This window comes from Balaenoptera musculus, chromosome 8 (assembly GCF_009873245.2).
Source record: "Balaenoptera musculus isolate JJ_BM4_2016_0621 chromosome 8, mBalMus1.pri.v3, whole genome shotgun sequence".
NCBI classification, from domain to species: domain Eukaryota; kingdom Metazoa; phylum Chordata; class Mammalia; order Artiodactyla; family Balaenopteridae; genus Balaenoptera; species Balaenoptera musculus.
In genome coordinates, this window is record NC_045792.1 from 98,259,580 (window position 1) to 98,274,149 (window position 14,570).

The 14,570-nt window shown below is 39.4% G+C and overlaps 2 protein-coding genes across 2 annotated transcripts; both read left to right on the forward strand.

Moving 5' to 3' along the window:
- Positions 1 to 2,041: 2,041 nt before the first annotated feature.
- Positions 2,042 to 2,998, forward strand: LOC118900053 (olfactory receptor 9Q1-like). The gene is given in 3 exon segments (XM_036862212.1): positions 2,042 to 2,473; positions 2,476 to 2,907; positions 2,909 to 2,998. Coding segments are annotated over 3 exon segments (954 nt in total).
- A 5,462-nt stretch (positions 2,999 to 8,460) lies between these two features.
- LOC118900033 (olfactory receptor 9Q2-like) lies at positions 8,461 to 9,410 on the forward strand. Its single transcript, XM_036862180.1, is given in 2 exon segments — positions 8,461 to 8,523; positions 8,526 to 9,410. Coding segments are annotated over 2 exon segments (948 nt in total).
- Positions 9,411 to 14,570: the final 5,160 nt, after the last annotated feature.

Genomic DNA, 14,570 nt, shown 5'->3' on the forward strand with positions numbered 1-14,570 from the left:
GGACTGGCCAGGTAAAGGTAAAGTGGAATTCAGGTGAGAAAACTGTTCTGGTCCTCTTGGTTCATGCTCAGTTCAGATCACCAGATCCAATTTCTTTTATTTATCATTTTCTCCAATATGTCAGTGCAACACTGGCCTAGCTGCCAAAGTCTAATGCTTTAAAGATGATCAAATATCTTCTCTACCCCCCTGCACTGCAACTCTGCCAAAGGACTTTCTATCCATTAGCACAAGAGTCCCCACCTGCCTTCGGATATGAATAGACTGCAGTGCTGGTATTCATGCATCTACTTAAAGGCAGACATTTCCTGGGTCCTCTTAGACTATTGGAATAGACACGTGATGTATGTAAAATCCTGTTTTAAGATAAATAGTGCTTCTGTGTACAGTTTTGTTCTTCACGGCAGTTCCACCATTTACTAGCTGTGCAATCTTGGGCACAAGATTGAGCTACTTAAACTCTGTCTCAGTTGCCTCATCTGTGAAATGGGGATAAAAAAGTTCCTACCTCAAGAAGTGAATGTGGGGATTAAATGACTTAACATATAAATCGCTTAGAATAGTGTCTGTATGTATGTTCTCTGTTATTAAAGAAAATATCTGTTCTTTTAAAATTGATTTTTTGGTAAACTAAGGGGATCTAATTAAGACAACAGCTTTCTGTCAAGTAAGCGCACTGTTACGTTGAGAATTGTAGGGTAAGTCCAAGGATGGCTTATGATCTCTGTGAATATTCATCAACTTTATTGGGTTTTTAAGACTTCAGACAGTTTCTGTTTTTAAATATTTTCATAAAAATAAACATAATCCCTTGAAGATTTGCACAATGCCTTTCTCTTTGCAATATGCTTTATATCTCATTTGATAACTTTATTTATTCCCCAAAAACATATTGAGGCTTTACAATGTGCTGATCTCCAGAGGCACATACCCTGACCAGGGAAGACAGACTCAAAAGAGACTTCTTGTGGGACGTAGGATCTGAGCTGAGGTCTGAAGGTGGTATAGGAGTTGGGCAGGACCCTGAGGATGGGAAAGACAAGGTGTTTCAGCAGAAGGGGTGGCCTGCGGAAAGCACAGGGATGTGAATGAATGTGGGGCACTAGAGAAGCTGTAAACAATTTACGTGGCTGGAGAGAAGTGTGGTTGAAGGTGCAAGCAGTGAGACCTAAGAAAGGGACAAGAGGAAGTAAGTGGGGGAGACCCCCTGGAGGGCTTTCCCCGACACGCCGAGGAGTCTAAAGAATATCCTATCCGTGATGGGGTGCCATGACTGGATTTTTAATAGGGGGATGAGAAAGTCTTAGAAATATCTCTCTGGTCACAATGAAGAGAACAAACGTATGGGCACCAAGGGGCAAAGCAGGGGCGGGGGGCAGGGGTGGTGGTGGGATGAATTGGGAGATTGGGATTGATGTATATTCCCTAATATGTATAAAATAGGTAACTAATAAGAACCTGCTGTATAAAAAAATAAATAAAATTTTAAAACCCCACAATAAAAAGCACAAATAAACAACAAAATTAAAGTGTTAAAAAAAAAAAAAAGAGTTGGCAAGAAGCAAGACTGAGGGCTGCGGGAGCTGTTAGTTATATGGCTCTTGTTTTGATCCAGGCAAGAGATGAAGAGGGTTTGAAATAAGGGAGGAGGTATGGTCATGGAGAAAAAGGGACAGAGTCCTGAGATGGATATTTCCATGGTAGACAGGACCCCATGTATCAGCCCCTATTGGAGCAATAGGGAAAGTTCGATTGTGTGGTTATCTGACTGCAGGGGCTCACACAGCTAGTTAGCCATAAAAAGTGGGAGAAAAAGCACTCTTATTCTGAAAATGTTTACCTGCATCAGTTTTCTTGACATGTCACAGAACTCCCTTAGAAGTAGGAGTTAAGACCAGTCATCTCTGAAGCCCCACATAGCCCCTGGCATATTTTGTCCATAGCACTTGTTCAATACATGTAACCTAGAAATACAGTTAAATCTTATTTCTAGTTCCCTAACTTGCTTCTCATCCTAGCCTTCTCAGGTACCTCTGGCTTCATGGCAGAGAAGAACCTCACCTTGGTGACCAAATTCCTCCTCATGGCATTCATTGACTGTCCTGAATGGGCACTACCTCTCTTCCTCCTGTTTCTATTTATCTATCTCATCACCCTGTTGGGGAACTTGGGCATGATTATCCTGATCCGCTTGGATCTCTGACTCCACACCCCCATGTACTTCCTTCTGAGTCACCTCTTGCTCCTGGACACCTGCTACTCGTTCGTCACTGTGCCTCTGATGATGGCTGTGTTGCTGGAGCCCAGGGCCACTTTATCCTACACACTCTGTGCTGCCCAGTTCTTTCTCTTCACCTTCTTTGGCTCCATTGACTGCTACCTCCTGGCCCTCATGGCCAATGACCTCTACATGGCCGTGTGCCGACCCCTGCTTTATGTCACTATCATGAGGAGGAAGGCCCGGTTGGGTTTTGTGTGTGTGTGTGTGTGTGTGTTGGGGGGGCTTACGTTGCTGGTGTCTTCAGCGCCTTGGTGTGGAAGGTCTCAGCTTTCACGCTCTCCTTTTGTGGAACCCATGAGATTGACTTCATTTTATGTGACCTCCCTCCTCTCTTAAAGATAACCTGTGGGGATATCTACACTCAGGAAGTGGTAATTATTGTGTTTGCCATTTTTGTCATCCCTGCCTGCATCGTGGTGATTTCGGTGTCCTACCTGATCATCGTCTTGGCCGTTATGAGGATTCCCTCTGCAGGCGGCCGGGCCAAGACTTTCTGGACGTGTACCTCCCACCTCACTGCAGTGTCACTCTTCTTTGGGACCCTCATCTTCATGTATCTGAGAGATAACTCTGGCCAGTCCTCGGAGGAGGACCGGGTGGTGTCTGTGTTTTACATAACAGTGATCCCCCATGTTGAACCCTCTCATCTACAGCCCGAGGAACAAGGAAGTGACGGAGGCTCTGAGGAACATTCTCAGCAGAGCCAGGTTGTCTTAGCCATCCAACCTTGCTCAACCTTAGAAATTCCCGAGACTCATCTCCTCTGCAGTGCCAGCATTCTGGGAACTCATTATTTATAGCACGCTCAATGTTTAAATGAATACGTCATGGCATAAGGCATTAAAAAAGGACCAGAACTTTTAGTTCCAAGGACAGAAAACAAGGGAAGAAAGAGGCAGCCTGAGAAGAGATTGGAGTGAGATTTCTAACTCCCAGGACAAGTGACAAAAGAATCTGAAGTTAATCCTGTGTAATTCTGATGTGGCACGCCTTACTACAAGACTACATTTTTTTTTGCAAATTTTCTACGAAAGATTTCCATCATACAGAAATGTTGAAAATAATGCATAGTGAACTCCCTATACCCAATACTTAGATTTTTTTTTGTTTTATCACATATTTATAATCAATCTATTCATTTATACATCCATCAGTTCATCCACAAATCCACCTTATTTTTTGATGCATTTCAAAGTAAGTTGCAGACATCAGTATTAGTATTCTTCTACATGATATAATGTAGAATGATGTCATCAATTAGGATTCAGTATTTAGGTTATGTTTATTTTTTAAAATGTTTTAAAATTGAACCATAGTTGATTTGCAACATTGTGTTAGTGTCAGGTGTACAGCATAGTGATTCAGTATTTTTGCAGATTATACTCCAGTATAGTTTATTACAAGATTAATGGCTATAATTCCCTGTACTATATAGTAAATCCTTGTTGCTTATTGTTTTATACATAGTAGATTTTTTGTTTTCTTGTTTTTTTTTAGCATCTTTATTGGAGTATAATTGCTTTACAATGGTGTGTTAGTTTCTGCTTTATAACAGAGTGAATCAGCTATACATATACATATATCCCCATATCTCCTCCCTCTTGTGTCTCCCTCCCACCCTCCCTATCCCACCCCTCTAGGGGGTCACAAAACACCGAGCTGATCTCCCTGAGCTATATACATAGTAGTTTGAATATGTTAATCCCATACTCCTAATTTGTCCCTCCCCCTTTGGTAAACATAGGTTTGTTTTCTATGTCTGTGAGTCTGCTTCTCTTTTGCATATACATTCATTTGTATTATTTTTGTAGATTCCACATATAAGTGATATCACACTGTATTTGTCTTTCTCTGTCTGACTTATTTCACTAAGCATAATAGGTCCATCCATGTTGCTGCAAATGGCAGTATTTCTTTTTTATGGCTAGGTAATATTCCATTATATATAATTATGTGCCTATATATATATATATATATATATATATATATGAATATCTTCTTAATCCCACTATCTGTTAAAGGCACTTGGGTTGCTTCCATGTCTTGGCTATTATAAACAGTGCTGCTATGAACACTGGGGTGCACGCTTCTTTTGAGAATTTCCATTTTTTCTGGATATATATACCCAGGAGTGGAATTGCTGGATCATATGTTGGCTCTATTTTTAGTTTTTTGAGGAACCTTCATATTGTTTTCCATAATGGCTGCACCCAAGGGTTCCCTTTTCTCCACATCCTCTCCAACATTTGTTATTTGTAGACTTTTTAATGACAGCCATTCTGACAGATGTGAGGTGATAGCTCATTGTTGAAATAAACTCAGAATGATTTAAAGACCTAAGTGTAAGAACGGAAACCATAAAACTCCAAGAAGAGAACATAGGCAGAACACTCTTTGACATAAAGCACAGAAGTATTTTCTTGGGTCAGTCTCCTAAGGCAAAAGAAATAAAAGCAAATATAAACAAATGGGACCTAATTAAACTTAAAAACTTTTGCACAGCAAAGGAAACCATTGACAAAAATGAAAAGACAACCTATAGAATGGGAGAAGATAGTTGCAAATGATATTATGGATAAGGGGTTAATATCCAAAATATACAAACAGCTCAAATAACTCCATGTCAAAAAAACAACCCAATCAAAAAATGGGCAAAAAATCTGAATAGGCATTTTTTCAAAGAAGATATACAGATGGCTAACGGGCACATGAAAAGATGCACAATATCACTAATTGTTAGAGAAATGCAGGTTATGTTTATTTTTAATGATTAAATTAAGGTAGTAGTTTGATAGTCCAGTTAATAAAGCTGACCCTGCTCAAAGGATTCTTCAAACTCCTGTAGTAGTTTCCAGGGATGCCTCACGTGAACCTCTATGTGCTCACAATAATATGTCTGTCAATTGCTGTCACCACTGGAAATATGCCCTGTTCTTTCTTCTTCCCCACCTGTTCCATTTGTCACATCCTTTGCCTGAGAATCCACTTAGTGATTTATACCATTTCCTCTGCCCATAATGGTATTTGCAGAATCTGAATCATAGATGTCAACTCTTTAGGTTCTTAAAGCTTTTGACCCTGGGGAGGCAGAGCATTGCTGTGTTCCATGCAGGAGTGGGCAGGAGGGAATCCTAGTCTGCACTGGGTCCCTGGGCTCTGCAACAGCTCAGCCTGCATCCAAAGCTTCCCAGGATTCCGCTGGGTCTTGCTCTTCACTTCTCTGACTGTAGGTACCTCCATCAAATCCGAGGTACTGGGAGGGGACAGGCCCCACCTACTCATCATTTTCTGCTTTTCCTGTGATCCCTATTCTTAGAACTCAAACTCCTCTTCTACCTGTCCCTTGGATGACCAAAAAAACAAGATCCCAGGAGTATGAATGATATAAACCATCATGGGAGGGCATAAAGGGGGTGACAGTATCCTACAGACAGAGGATGATTCCAAGCTCAGCCAGCCAAAAATGATGTGTCACACCTGGAATTCCAGTAACAGGATTTTAAATCAGAAGAAGCAGATAAGTGAAACATGGAAATTCAGTGTGAAGGCAGCCAAAGAATATTAAGTTTAAGATCACTTATATTAAAATAAAACATTTAGACCTTCGAAGACATGATATTTATTCTAGAAGACAGGATGCTTTAACATACATATTATAATTTTCATAAGAAATGTTTGATCCCTTTAATGATGGTTGGTCTGGTTATTAAAACCCCAGCTGAAAATGTATAGATCCTCTAAAAGGGGGATCGTTAATAAATAGTTCCTGTGTCAATTGTGTTACAGGAAAAATGTGGTGGGAAAAATTAAGCTAGTAGTTAGAAAGCTTGGGATTAGTTAAAAAGTTTCCTCCTGATTGAAAAAGACAATATAGGGTCTGTTTGAATAAGAGTAGTATACTGCAGAGTTATTTGCTCTCTTGGAATCTGCCAGAAGGCAGGGAGAACACAACGAATTGACAGGGACTACTGAGAGAATGGGTTGTCAGGTCTAAGGAGACAATTTAATGCCTCTTTCTGATTAAATTCTAAGCAGACAGTTAAAGACTTTTATTTAAGAAGGAAGGGCTAACTGAAAAGCCTCTGGGTACTGTGGCCACGAAGCCCCAACGTTGCATGTGAGACTCGATATACTTTTTACTCTATAGAAAGAACTTAGGAAATCTTCCAAGGAATATATTCCTTTTGGTACAAAATAGGAATGAGGCAACAGTAGGAACCAGCCTCATCAGACCCTGGTGGCAGGATGTAGGATGGGGCTTTGAGAGTTTGAAGTTAAAGAGAAATCTTCAAAGATATTAGACACCTTGTTAGGAAGATAAATTGCCTTTCCCTGGAGACTTACTCAGGAACCAATTATGGCATGATGCTGGGACAGCAACTACAAAAAGCACCACCAGGAAGGTCTAGTGCAGCATCAGAAGCTCAGGGAGAGAGGCTGGTCCACAAGCCCTGCTATCCTGGGTTGAGTCTGCAAAAAGTCCTGGGCAATTCTAACGTCAGGAATGTATTGTTTTGTCAAGGGTGAGAGGAACGCCATGAAGTGAGAATAAGACATAGTGGTTCTGGAAGCAACCCTTTATCAACCAAGTTACTATGATTATGGACTCACGCTGCATTGTTGTTTATTTAAAGGGAACAAAGACAACGTAATTGAAGTTCAGAGAAGAAAAGTGACTTGCCCAGGGTCACATATCTAGTGTGAGTGAGCTACGACCTAGGTCTCCTCTGGATCGGCAGGTCACTGGCAGAGGAAACACTAAACAAGGGAAGAAGACACTGGTGAAGTGGAATTCAGGTGAGGATGGTTCGTGTCCTGCTAATGCTTCCAAATCTAATTTCTCTTCTTTGTTATTATTTCTAATGGGTCAGCTTAGTATTGGTCTGGCTGCTGGTATATCAGGTAATCAGATATGACCAAAGCCCTCCTTTACAGCTCTTTTCTAGAACTCTATTAAGAACCTTCAACTCCATCAACCCAGATTCCTCCAACAGTGCTTAGACAACAACAGACTGCGGAAATACTTCTGCTTTCAAATTTGGATGCTGTTTATTATCAAACTGCTGCTTTTATTAAGGACTATGAGAACAGCCAAACAATGCTTATGGAGCTTTGAGAGGGGCTAAAAGGAGCTTATGTTTGCTCTTTTGATTCCAAGGTTAATGCGAGTACTTACAAAAAACAAACAGAAAATCCTTAATAAGCCAGCTAACTCTAATTAGGATAACAGCTATTTGTTAAATATGCCTGTTGTTAGACTGAAAATAGAAATATTCCGATAAGCAGAGCCCATTGCTGATTGCTAATGGATTTTTTTTTTGGTTTGTGCTTTTTTTGTTCATAGAATATAAATTACCCTTCCTTAAAATGTTCATTTAAAATTTTAAATAGCCACCATATATACTAGAGTGCTTTTAGCTTTCCAATGCACTTTTGCATCTGTTTTAATCTATGCATTCACCTTATCTTATAAGCAGGGCAGATATTATGATCCCCTTTTGGCAGAAGAGGAAATTGAGGTTCAGAGAGGTTAAGTGCCTTGTGGAAGATCAAACAGCTAATTGGGGACAGAGTTGCAAATACAAGAGCTGACTTATAAGTTAGAGAATCACTTGCTCTCTGTTCTTAGTATAATGGAAGCATTCATCACTTTTTATCTTGTATTGAGCTCTATATTTGTCCATTTCCACATTAGGCTGCGAAGTGTGTTGAAGTCGAATGCCTACCTATCAGACACTCAGTTTAAAGTCTTTTATTTTAAAATGACTCGATCTTTTGTTTCCTATTTTGTTTTAAAATTTTTATTGGAGTATAGCTGCTTTACAATGTTGTGTTGGTTTCTAAAAAAAAATAAATAAATAAATAAAGAGAAAACAAAAGAACAGAAAACCTAAGAACTTTAAGTTCCCGAGGAGGATCAATACCACAAAATAAGAACAAGGAGAGAGAAGAGAAAAACAAGATATTGAGAGAGACTAGCTACAGTTTTGCCTAAGGGTACCCAGACTAAATTGTGGGAGAAATTGTGTTTGGTTTCCGTGGTAAAACAAGTAAAGTATCCTTATTAAATTGTCATAATGAAATTATTGGTTAAAAATATAAAATGACTTGAATTTGTCTTCAGGGATCCGGGTATCGGGCGCTTTTGTCTTAGCTTTCACAGGTCAACCGCTGAATGGATGGCTGGGAGGAATTACACCGTAGTGACAGAGTTCTTCCTTACTGTGTTCGCTGAACATACCGGGGGCGGGGGGTGTCTCCTCTCTTTCTGGTCTTTTTGGGTTTCTATATACACACTCTGCTGGGGAACTCGGGAATGATCTTCCTGACCTGCAAAGATCGCCGGCTCCACACCCCCATGTACTTCTTCCTCAGCCACCTTTCCTTCGGGGACGTCGGCTAGACCTCCGCCATCGTCCCCCAGATGCTGGCAGCGCTGTTGGAACACGGCAGAGTCATCTCCAAAGCGCGCTGTGCCGCCCACTTCTTCCTCTTCACCTTCTTTGCTTCCATTGACTGCTGCCTCTTGGCGATCATGGCCTCTGACCGCTACGTGGCCGTGTGCCGACCGCTGCTTTAGGTCACCATCATGACCGAGAAGGCCCGCTTGGGTTTGGTAGCTGGGGCTTATGTTGCTGGTTTTTCCAGCGCCTTTATTCGAACGGTCACTGCCTTCACTCTCTTCTTTTGTGGAAACAACGAGATCGACTTTCTTTTCTGTGACCTACCCCCTCTGTTAAAACTCGCTGGTGGGGAAAGCTACACCGAGGAGGTGGTGATTATTGTGTTCGCCGTTATTGTCATGCCTGATTGTATATCGGTCATCTTGGTTTCCTACCTGTTCGTCATCGTGGCCATCATGCAGGTCTGCTCTGCCTGGGGCCAGGCCAAGACCTTCTCTACCTGCGTCTCTCACCTCACTGCTGTTACTCTCTTCTTTGGGACCTTCATCTTTATGTACCTGAGAGATAATTCGGGCCAGTCCTCAGAGGCAGACCAAGTGGTGTCCGTGCTCTACACAGTGGTGACCCCAATGTTGAACCCCCTCATCTACAGCCTGAGGAATAAGGAGATCAAGGAGTCCGTTGTGAAATCCCTGAGCCGATCAAAGGCTTCTGGAAGGCCCTAGATGGACCCTCATCAAACATGTCATTCCTTAGTATCTCCATCCTTTGTCTTTCCTCAAATATCACCTACTTGGGAAGACTTTCCCAGAAAACCTTATTAATATTGCACCTAAACTTCCCACCTCCACTTTCTGATTTACTATATCATGTAATACTTGTCATGATCTGATATACTATGTTTTACATATTTGATATTATCTAGTCCTCACAACTAGAAAGTAAACTACATGAAAAGAAGCACTTTTATCTGTGAGATTCATTTCTGTACACCCAGTGCTTAACAAAGCACCTAACACGCAGAAGACTCTCAATATATATTTGTTGAATGAATGAATGAATCTTAGGTTCCAGTGTCGACCTTTAAGTTCCAGCTTCTTCAGTCCTCAGTTTTCTTATCTGCCAAGTGAGTTCACCTAATTCATAGGACTATATTTTTGAGGATTCAGTGCATGAATGGGCAGGGACCATGTCGGTCTTATTCACTAGCATCTGTGGAATGTAAGACATTGGCTGGCACAGTTGATGAGTGAAACAAATCAAAAAGCTATCTACCAATGCACCTACTGTTTTGATCCAAAGAGATTTTCTGAATCCCATCGTTTATATTTTCATTTATTCTCTTCTTATTGTTTCTGTGGGTTCTGAATAATAATAACTTAATTAGTGATGATAATGACGACGATGAGAGATAGCAACTAAGATTTATTAGGCAGTTATCACCTTCCAGGAATTGTAATGTTTGCTCCAGGAATTACCTGATTTAATTCTCACCACAACACTGTGAGGTGTTTTGTTATTATTCCTGATTTATAGGTAGATGAGGCATCTGAGACTTTGAGTTAATTGTGCCAAGGTCATCAAGCAAATGCTACAGTGGGGCTCCCACCCCAGCCAAGCCTGAGCTTTTCATTGCCATGCACACAGTCTCCAGCTTTGATCTTCTGCCCACCCTATATAATCACTCAATCTGGAATTTATTGTTATTGCACTGTTCTTTTTCCTTTTACCTAGTAAAGAAAAGATAAAAGTCCAATCTGTAGAGGTAGAAGGAAGTCAACAACATTTATTTTATAGCCCTGATGCTCTAGCACTGTGTAATGTGGCAGCATGTGTCAATGTGTGTGTGTGTGTGCATGTAGTTGTGTATGAGAAAATGAAGTGCATAGATTAAATAGATAGCAGCTCTGAACTCTAGGAACTTTCATTTTAAGGACATATAACAAAAATTCTAGAAAAGAGTTGTATAGACATGTTTAGGAAAAGATATTGGGAAAAATTGCACTGGCAGCCAAGATTCACACATCAGCCTTTGTTCATGTTTTTGCACAAATCACTTAAAAACTGCAGAGTGGGGTGAAGCAACTCCACGGAGTACATCTTGGAGGCCATTTTTCAAATATTAGCTGCCATGCAATGTTCCCTGACACATCAACTTCTGTAGTAGTTGGTAAGAGACATTTGTATTGTAGAAAGAGCTCAGAATTTGGCACTAAAGTGTCCAGTCTGTCACTTCTTAGCTTATTATGGCTTCAGATTAGTTAGGGCCTATCAGCCTGCTTTCTCAACTATTGAGCATTTACTCTGGGCCAGATTTTCTGTGTACTTCATTTGTTCTCACAACAACTTGGTGCACGTGGAGGATGGGAAAGTGCTGGGTGAAGTTCTATAGGCATAAACATTAATTCATAAATAGTGTTATTATGGTGATTGTCCCAGGTTCCACAGCCTATGTGCACCAATGGGTAGAGGGACCCACAGCTGATCAGTGGACAACTTCATTTCGGAACTGTCTAGAGCAGTCTCTCTTGGGCCAAGATTAGACTTGGATGCAGATACCTCCAGAAGTAAAGAGTTCACCAATATTTTTTAAATGTAACTCAAACTAGTGTACACTTAAATGCACACTTAAACTAATGCTAGATACTATGCTAAAAGCTTCACATGAATCATTTATTTTAGTCCTCCGGACAATTTTAATGGAAAGTAATTATTATTGACCTCATTTAGCAAAAGGAAGAAGTAAGACCCAAAGAGTTTAAGTAACTTGCTCAAGTTATCTATCAGGAAAGTGGCAGAGCAGGGAGGATCTGATCTCAAGTCTCCTAAGTATGTACTCTTAAATGATGTCCACTCTTCTGTATTTTTCCCTCTCTTTCTCCCAGACCCCAGTACTCAGTTGCAATTTGCTTCAGAGGTGTCTGAATTTCAGCTGCATTCTTGGTCTCAATGTTTGGTAGGTCTGGGCTGGCATGGATGTGTCTTATGGCCTGACATAGATGTGAAGTTCATGGAACTCACCTTTGCCCTCTTGTAGGGCAATGAGGAGGATCTAGGGGAATTTGCAGCTCCCTCAGAAAGAGCAGGATTGGCTCAAATCAACTATTGCTCTCTGAAGCCCTTCTGAGCACCTCTGGAGTCAAAGCTTCCTCCGATAAGTTGTTCATCAGTATGGGGTCTCCAAGCAGTCACCAAACTTGTCTTCATATTTTCTTTTTCAATCTTCAGTGATTGCCTAAGAATTCAAGATTCCTTTCCAAACACTGATCATTGTTATTTCCTACCATTTAATAGCATTTTAAAATATAATTTTATTTTGTTCTATTTATCATCTACTTATCTATCTATCATCTATCATCACCATCATCATCATCTATCAATAATCTATCTATCTATCTATTGTCTGTATCTAACTATTCATCTGTCTGTCTCATAAGATATTACTCAAGGGATGTACCTGAAATGCCTCCTGATTTGCTAAAACTTTTAAAAAGCAGCCTCATTGAGGTGTAATTGACATGCAATAAACTGCACAGAGTTAAAATGTACAATTTGATAAGTTTTGACATGGGAATACACCCAGGAAACCATCACCACAATGAAGATAATGAGCATATGATCACTCCCCAAAGTTTCTTTTACCCCATCGTACTTTCTCCTATGTGCCCCTTCCCACCACCCACACCTTCATAAACCCAGGCAACCACTTATCTGCTTTTTTCACTTACATTAGTTAGAATGTCTTAGAATTTTATGTAAATTTTTTATAAATGGAATTATGTGTGACTTCTTTCACTTAGCATGATTATTTTGAAGTTCACTAATGTTGTGGTGGATAGCAATAGCTTATTCCTTATTATTGCTGAGTACTCTTCCATTGTATGGATATACTATAGTTTGATTATTCATTCACTTATTGATATGCATTTTGGTTGTTTCTAGTTTTGGGCTCTTTTAAATAAACTTGCTATGAACATTCATGGAAAGTCTTTGTATGGATACATACTTTCAATTCTCTTAGGTAACTAAGTGTAGAATGGTTGGATCATAAGGTATGTATGATTAACTTTTTATGAAATATCCAAACTGTTTTCCAAAGTGGTTGTATCACTTAACATTTCTACATCCTCCACATCCTTGCCAACACTTGGTATGGCCATTCTTTATAATGTTAACCTTCTAATGAGTATGTAGCGCTACCTCATTGTGGTTTTAGTTGCATTTCTCTGATGAGAAATGATGTTGATGTTTAATTTTTTTAATGTGGTCAATAGCCATTAGTAAATCTTCTTTGGTGAAATATCTTTTCAAATCTTTTGCCCATATTTAAGTGCACTTTTCATTTTCTTATGATTAACATTTGAGAGCTCTTTATATTTCTGGAAACAAGTCCTTTATCAGGTATATGATTTGCAAATATTTCCCCCCATTTTCTACATGTTAGTTTTGTTATTCTTAACAGTGTCCTTCAGAGAGGAAACACTTTTAATTTTGATGAAATCCCATTTATCAATTTTGCCATTTATGATTGTGCTTTTGGTATCATATTTAAGAAATCTTTGTCTGTCTCCATGGTCACAAAGATTTTCTCCTGCCTTTTAGAAGTTTATAGTTTTAGGTTTTACATTTATGTGTAGGATCCATTTTGAGTTGAGTTTTGTATATGAAAAAGGGATGGGTCAAAGTAAACACTTTTGCATATGGACATCCAGGTGTTCCAGCACCATTTGTTGAAAAGACTCTTTTCTCCACTGAGTTGTCTCTCACCTCTGTTGAAAATCTATTGTCCACATATGGGTGGGCCTGTCTCTTCTGTTCCAATGATGTATTTGTCTATTTTTACTCCAATACCACACTGTCTTGAATACTAATAAGTCAGAAATCAGGTAGGGCTAGTCCTTCAGCTTCATCCATTTTCATAATCATTTTAACTACTTTAGGCCCTCTGAATTTCCATATGACTTTTAAAACCAATTTGTCAATTTATACAAAAATGTCTATTGTAATTTTGACTGGGATTGCATGGAATCTGATTGGTCAATTTGGGAACAATTTACATAATACCAATACTGATTCTTCTGATCCATGAGATTGATGTATCTCTCCTTTTATTTTGGTCTTCTTTAATTTCTGTGTTTTGTACTTTCCAGGGTATAGATTTTTCAAATCTTTTGTCAGATTTATTCTTAAATATTCCATTATTTTTGATGCAGTTGTAATGGTATTGATTTTTAAATTTCAGTTTCCAACTGCTCCTTGCTTGTGTATAGAAATACAATTATTTTTTTTATATTGAGCTGGCAACCTTGCTACTCTTACTTATTAGTTCTAGTAGCTTTTTTGTAGATTCCATTCAATTTTCTACTTAGAAAGTCATACAAATAAAAATAGTTTTATTTTTTCCTTTCTAATTTGAGTGACTTTATTTCATTTTCTTGCCTCACTGCACTGGCTAGAAACTTTAATACAATGTTTCTTTGTTTTTTTATTCCAAATTTGCTACCGTCAGTTCTCCTTGGGCACTGCTTTCTGAGCCTGTGGCATATTATTTTATTTTATATATCTTTGTTATTTTTATTTATTTAATGTTTCCAGTTTTATTGACATATAATTGACATATGACATAAGTGTGCAAAATAGTGATTTGATATATGTGTATATTGTGAAATGATTACTACAATTAGTTAATATCACCTCACATAGGTGAGAACTACGAAAACTTTTTCCTTGTGATGAGAACTTTTAAGATTTACTCTTTTAGGGCTTCCCTGGTGGCGCAGTGGTTGAGAATCTGCCTGCCAATGCAGGGGACACGGGTTCGAGCCCTGGTCTGGGAAGATCCCACATGCCACGGAGCAACTAGGCCCGTGAGCCACAACTACTGA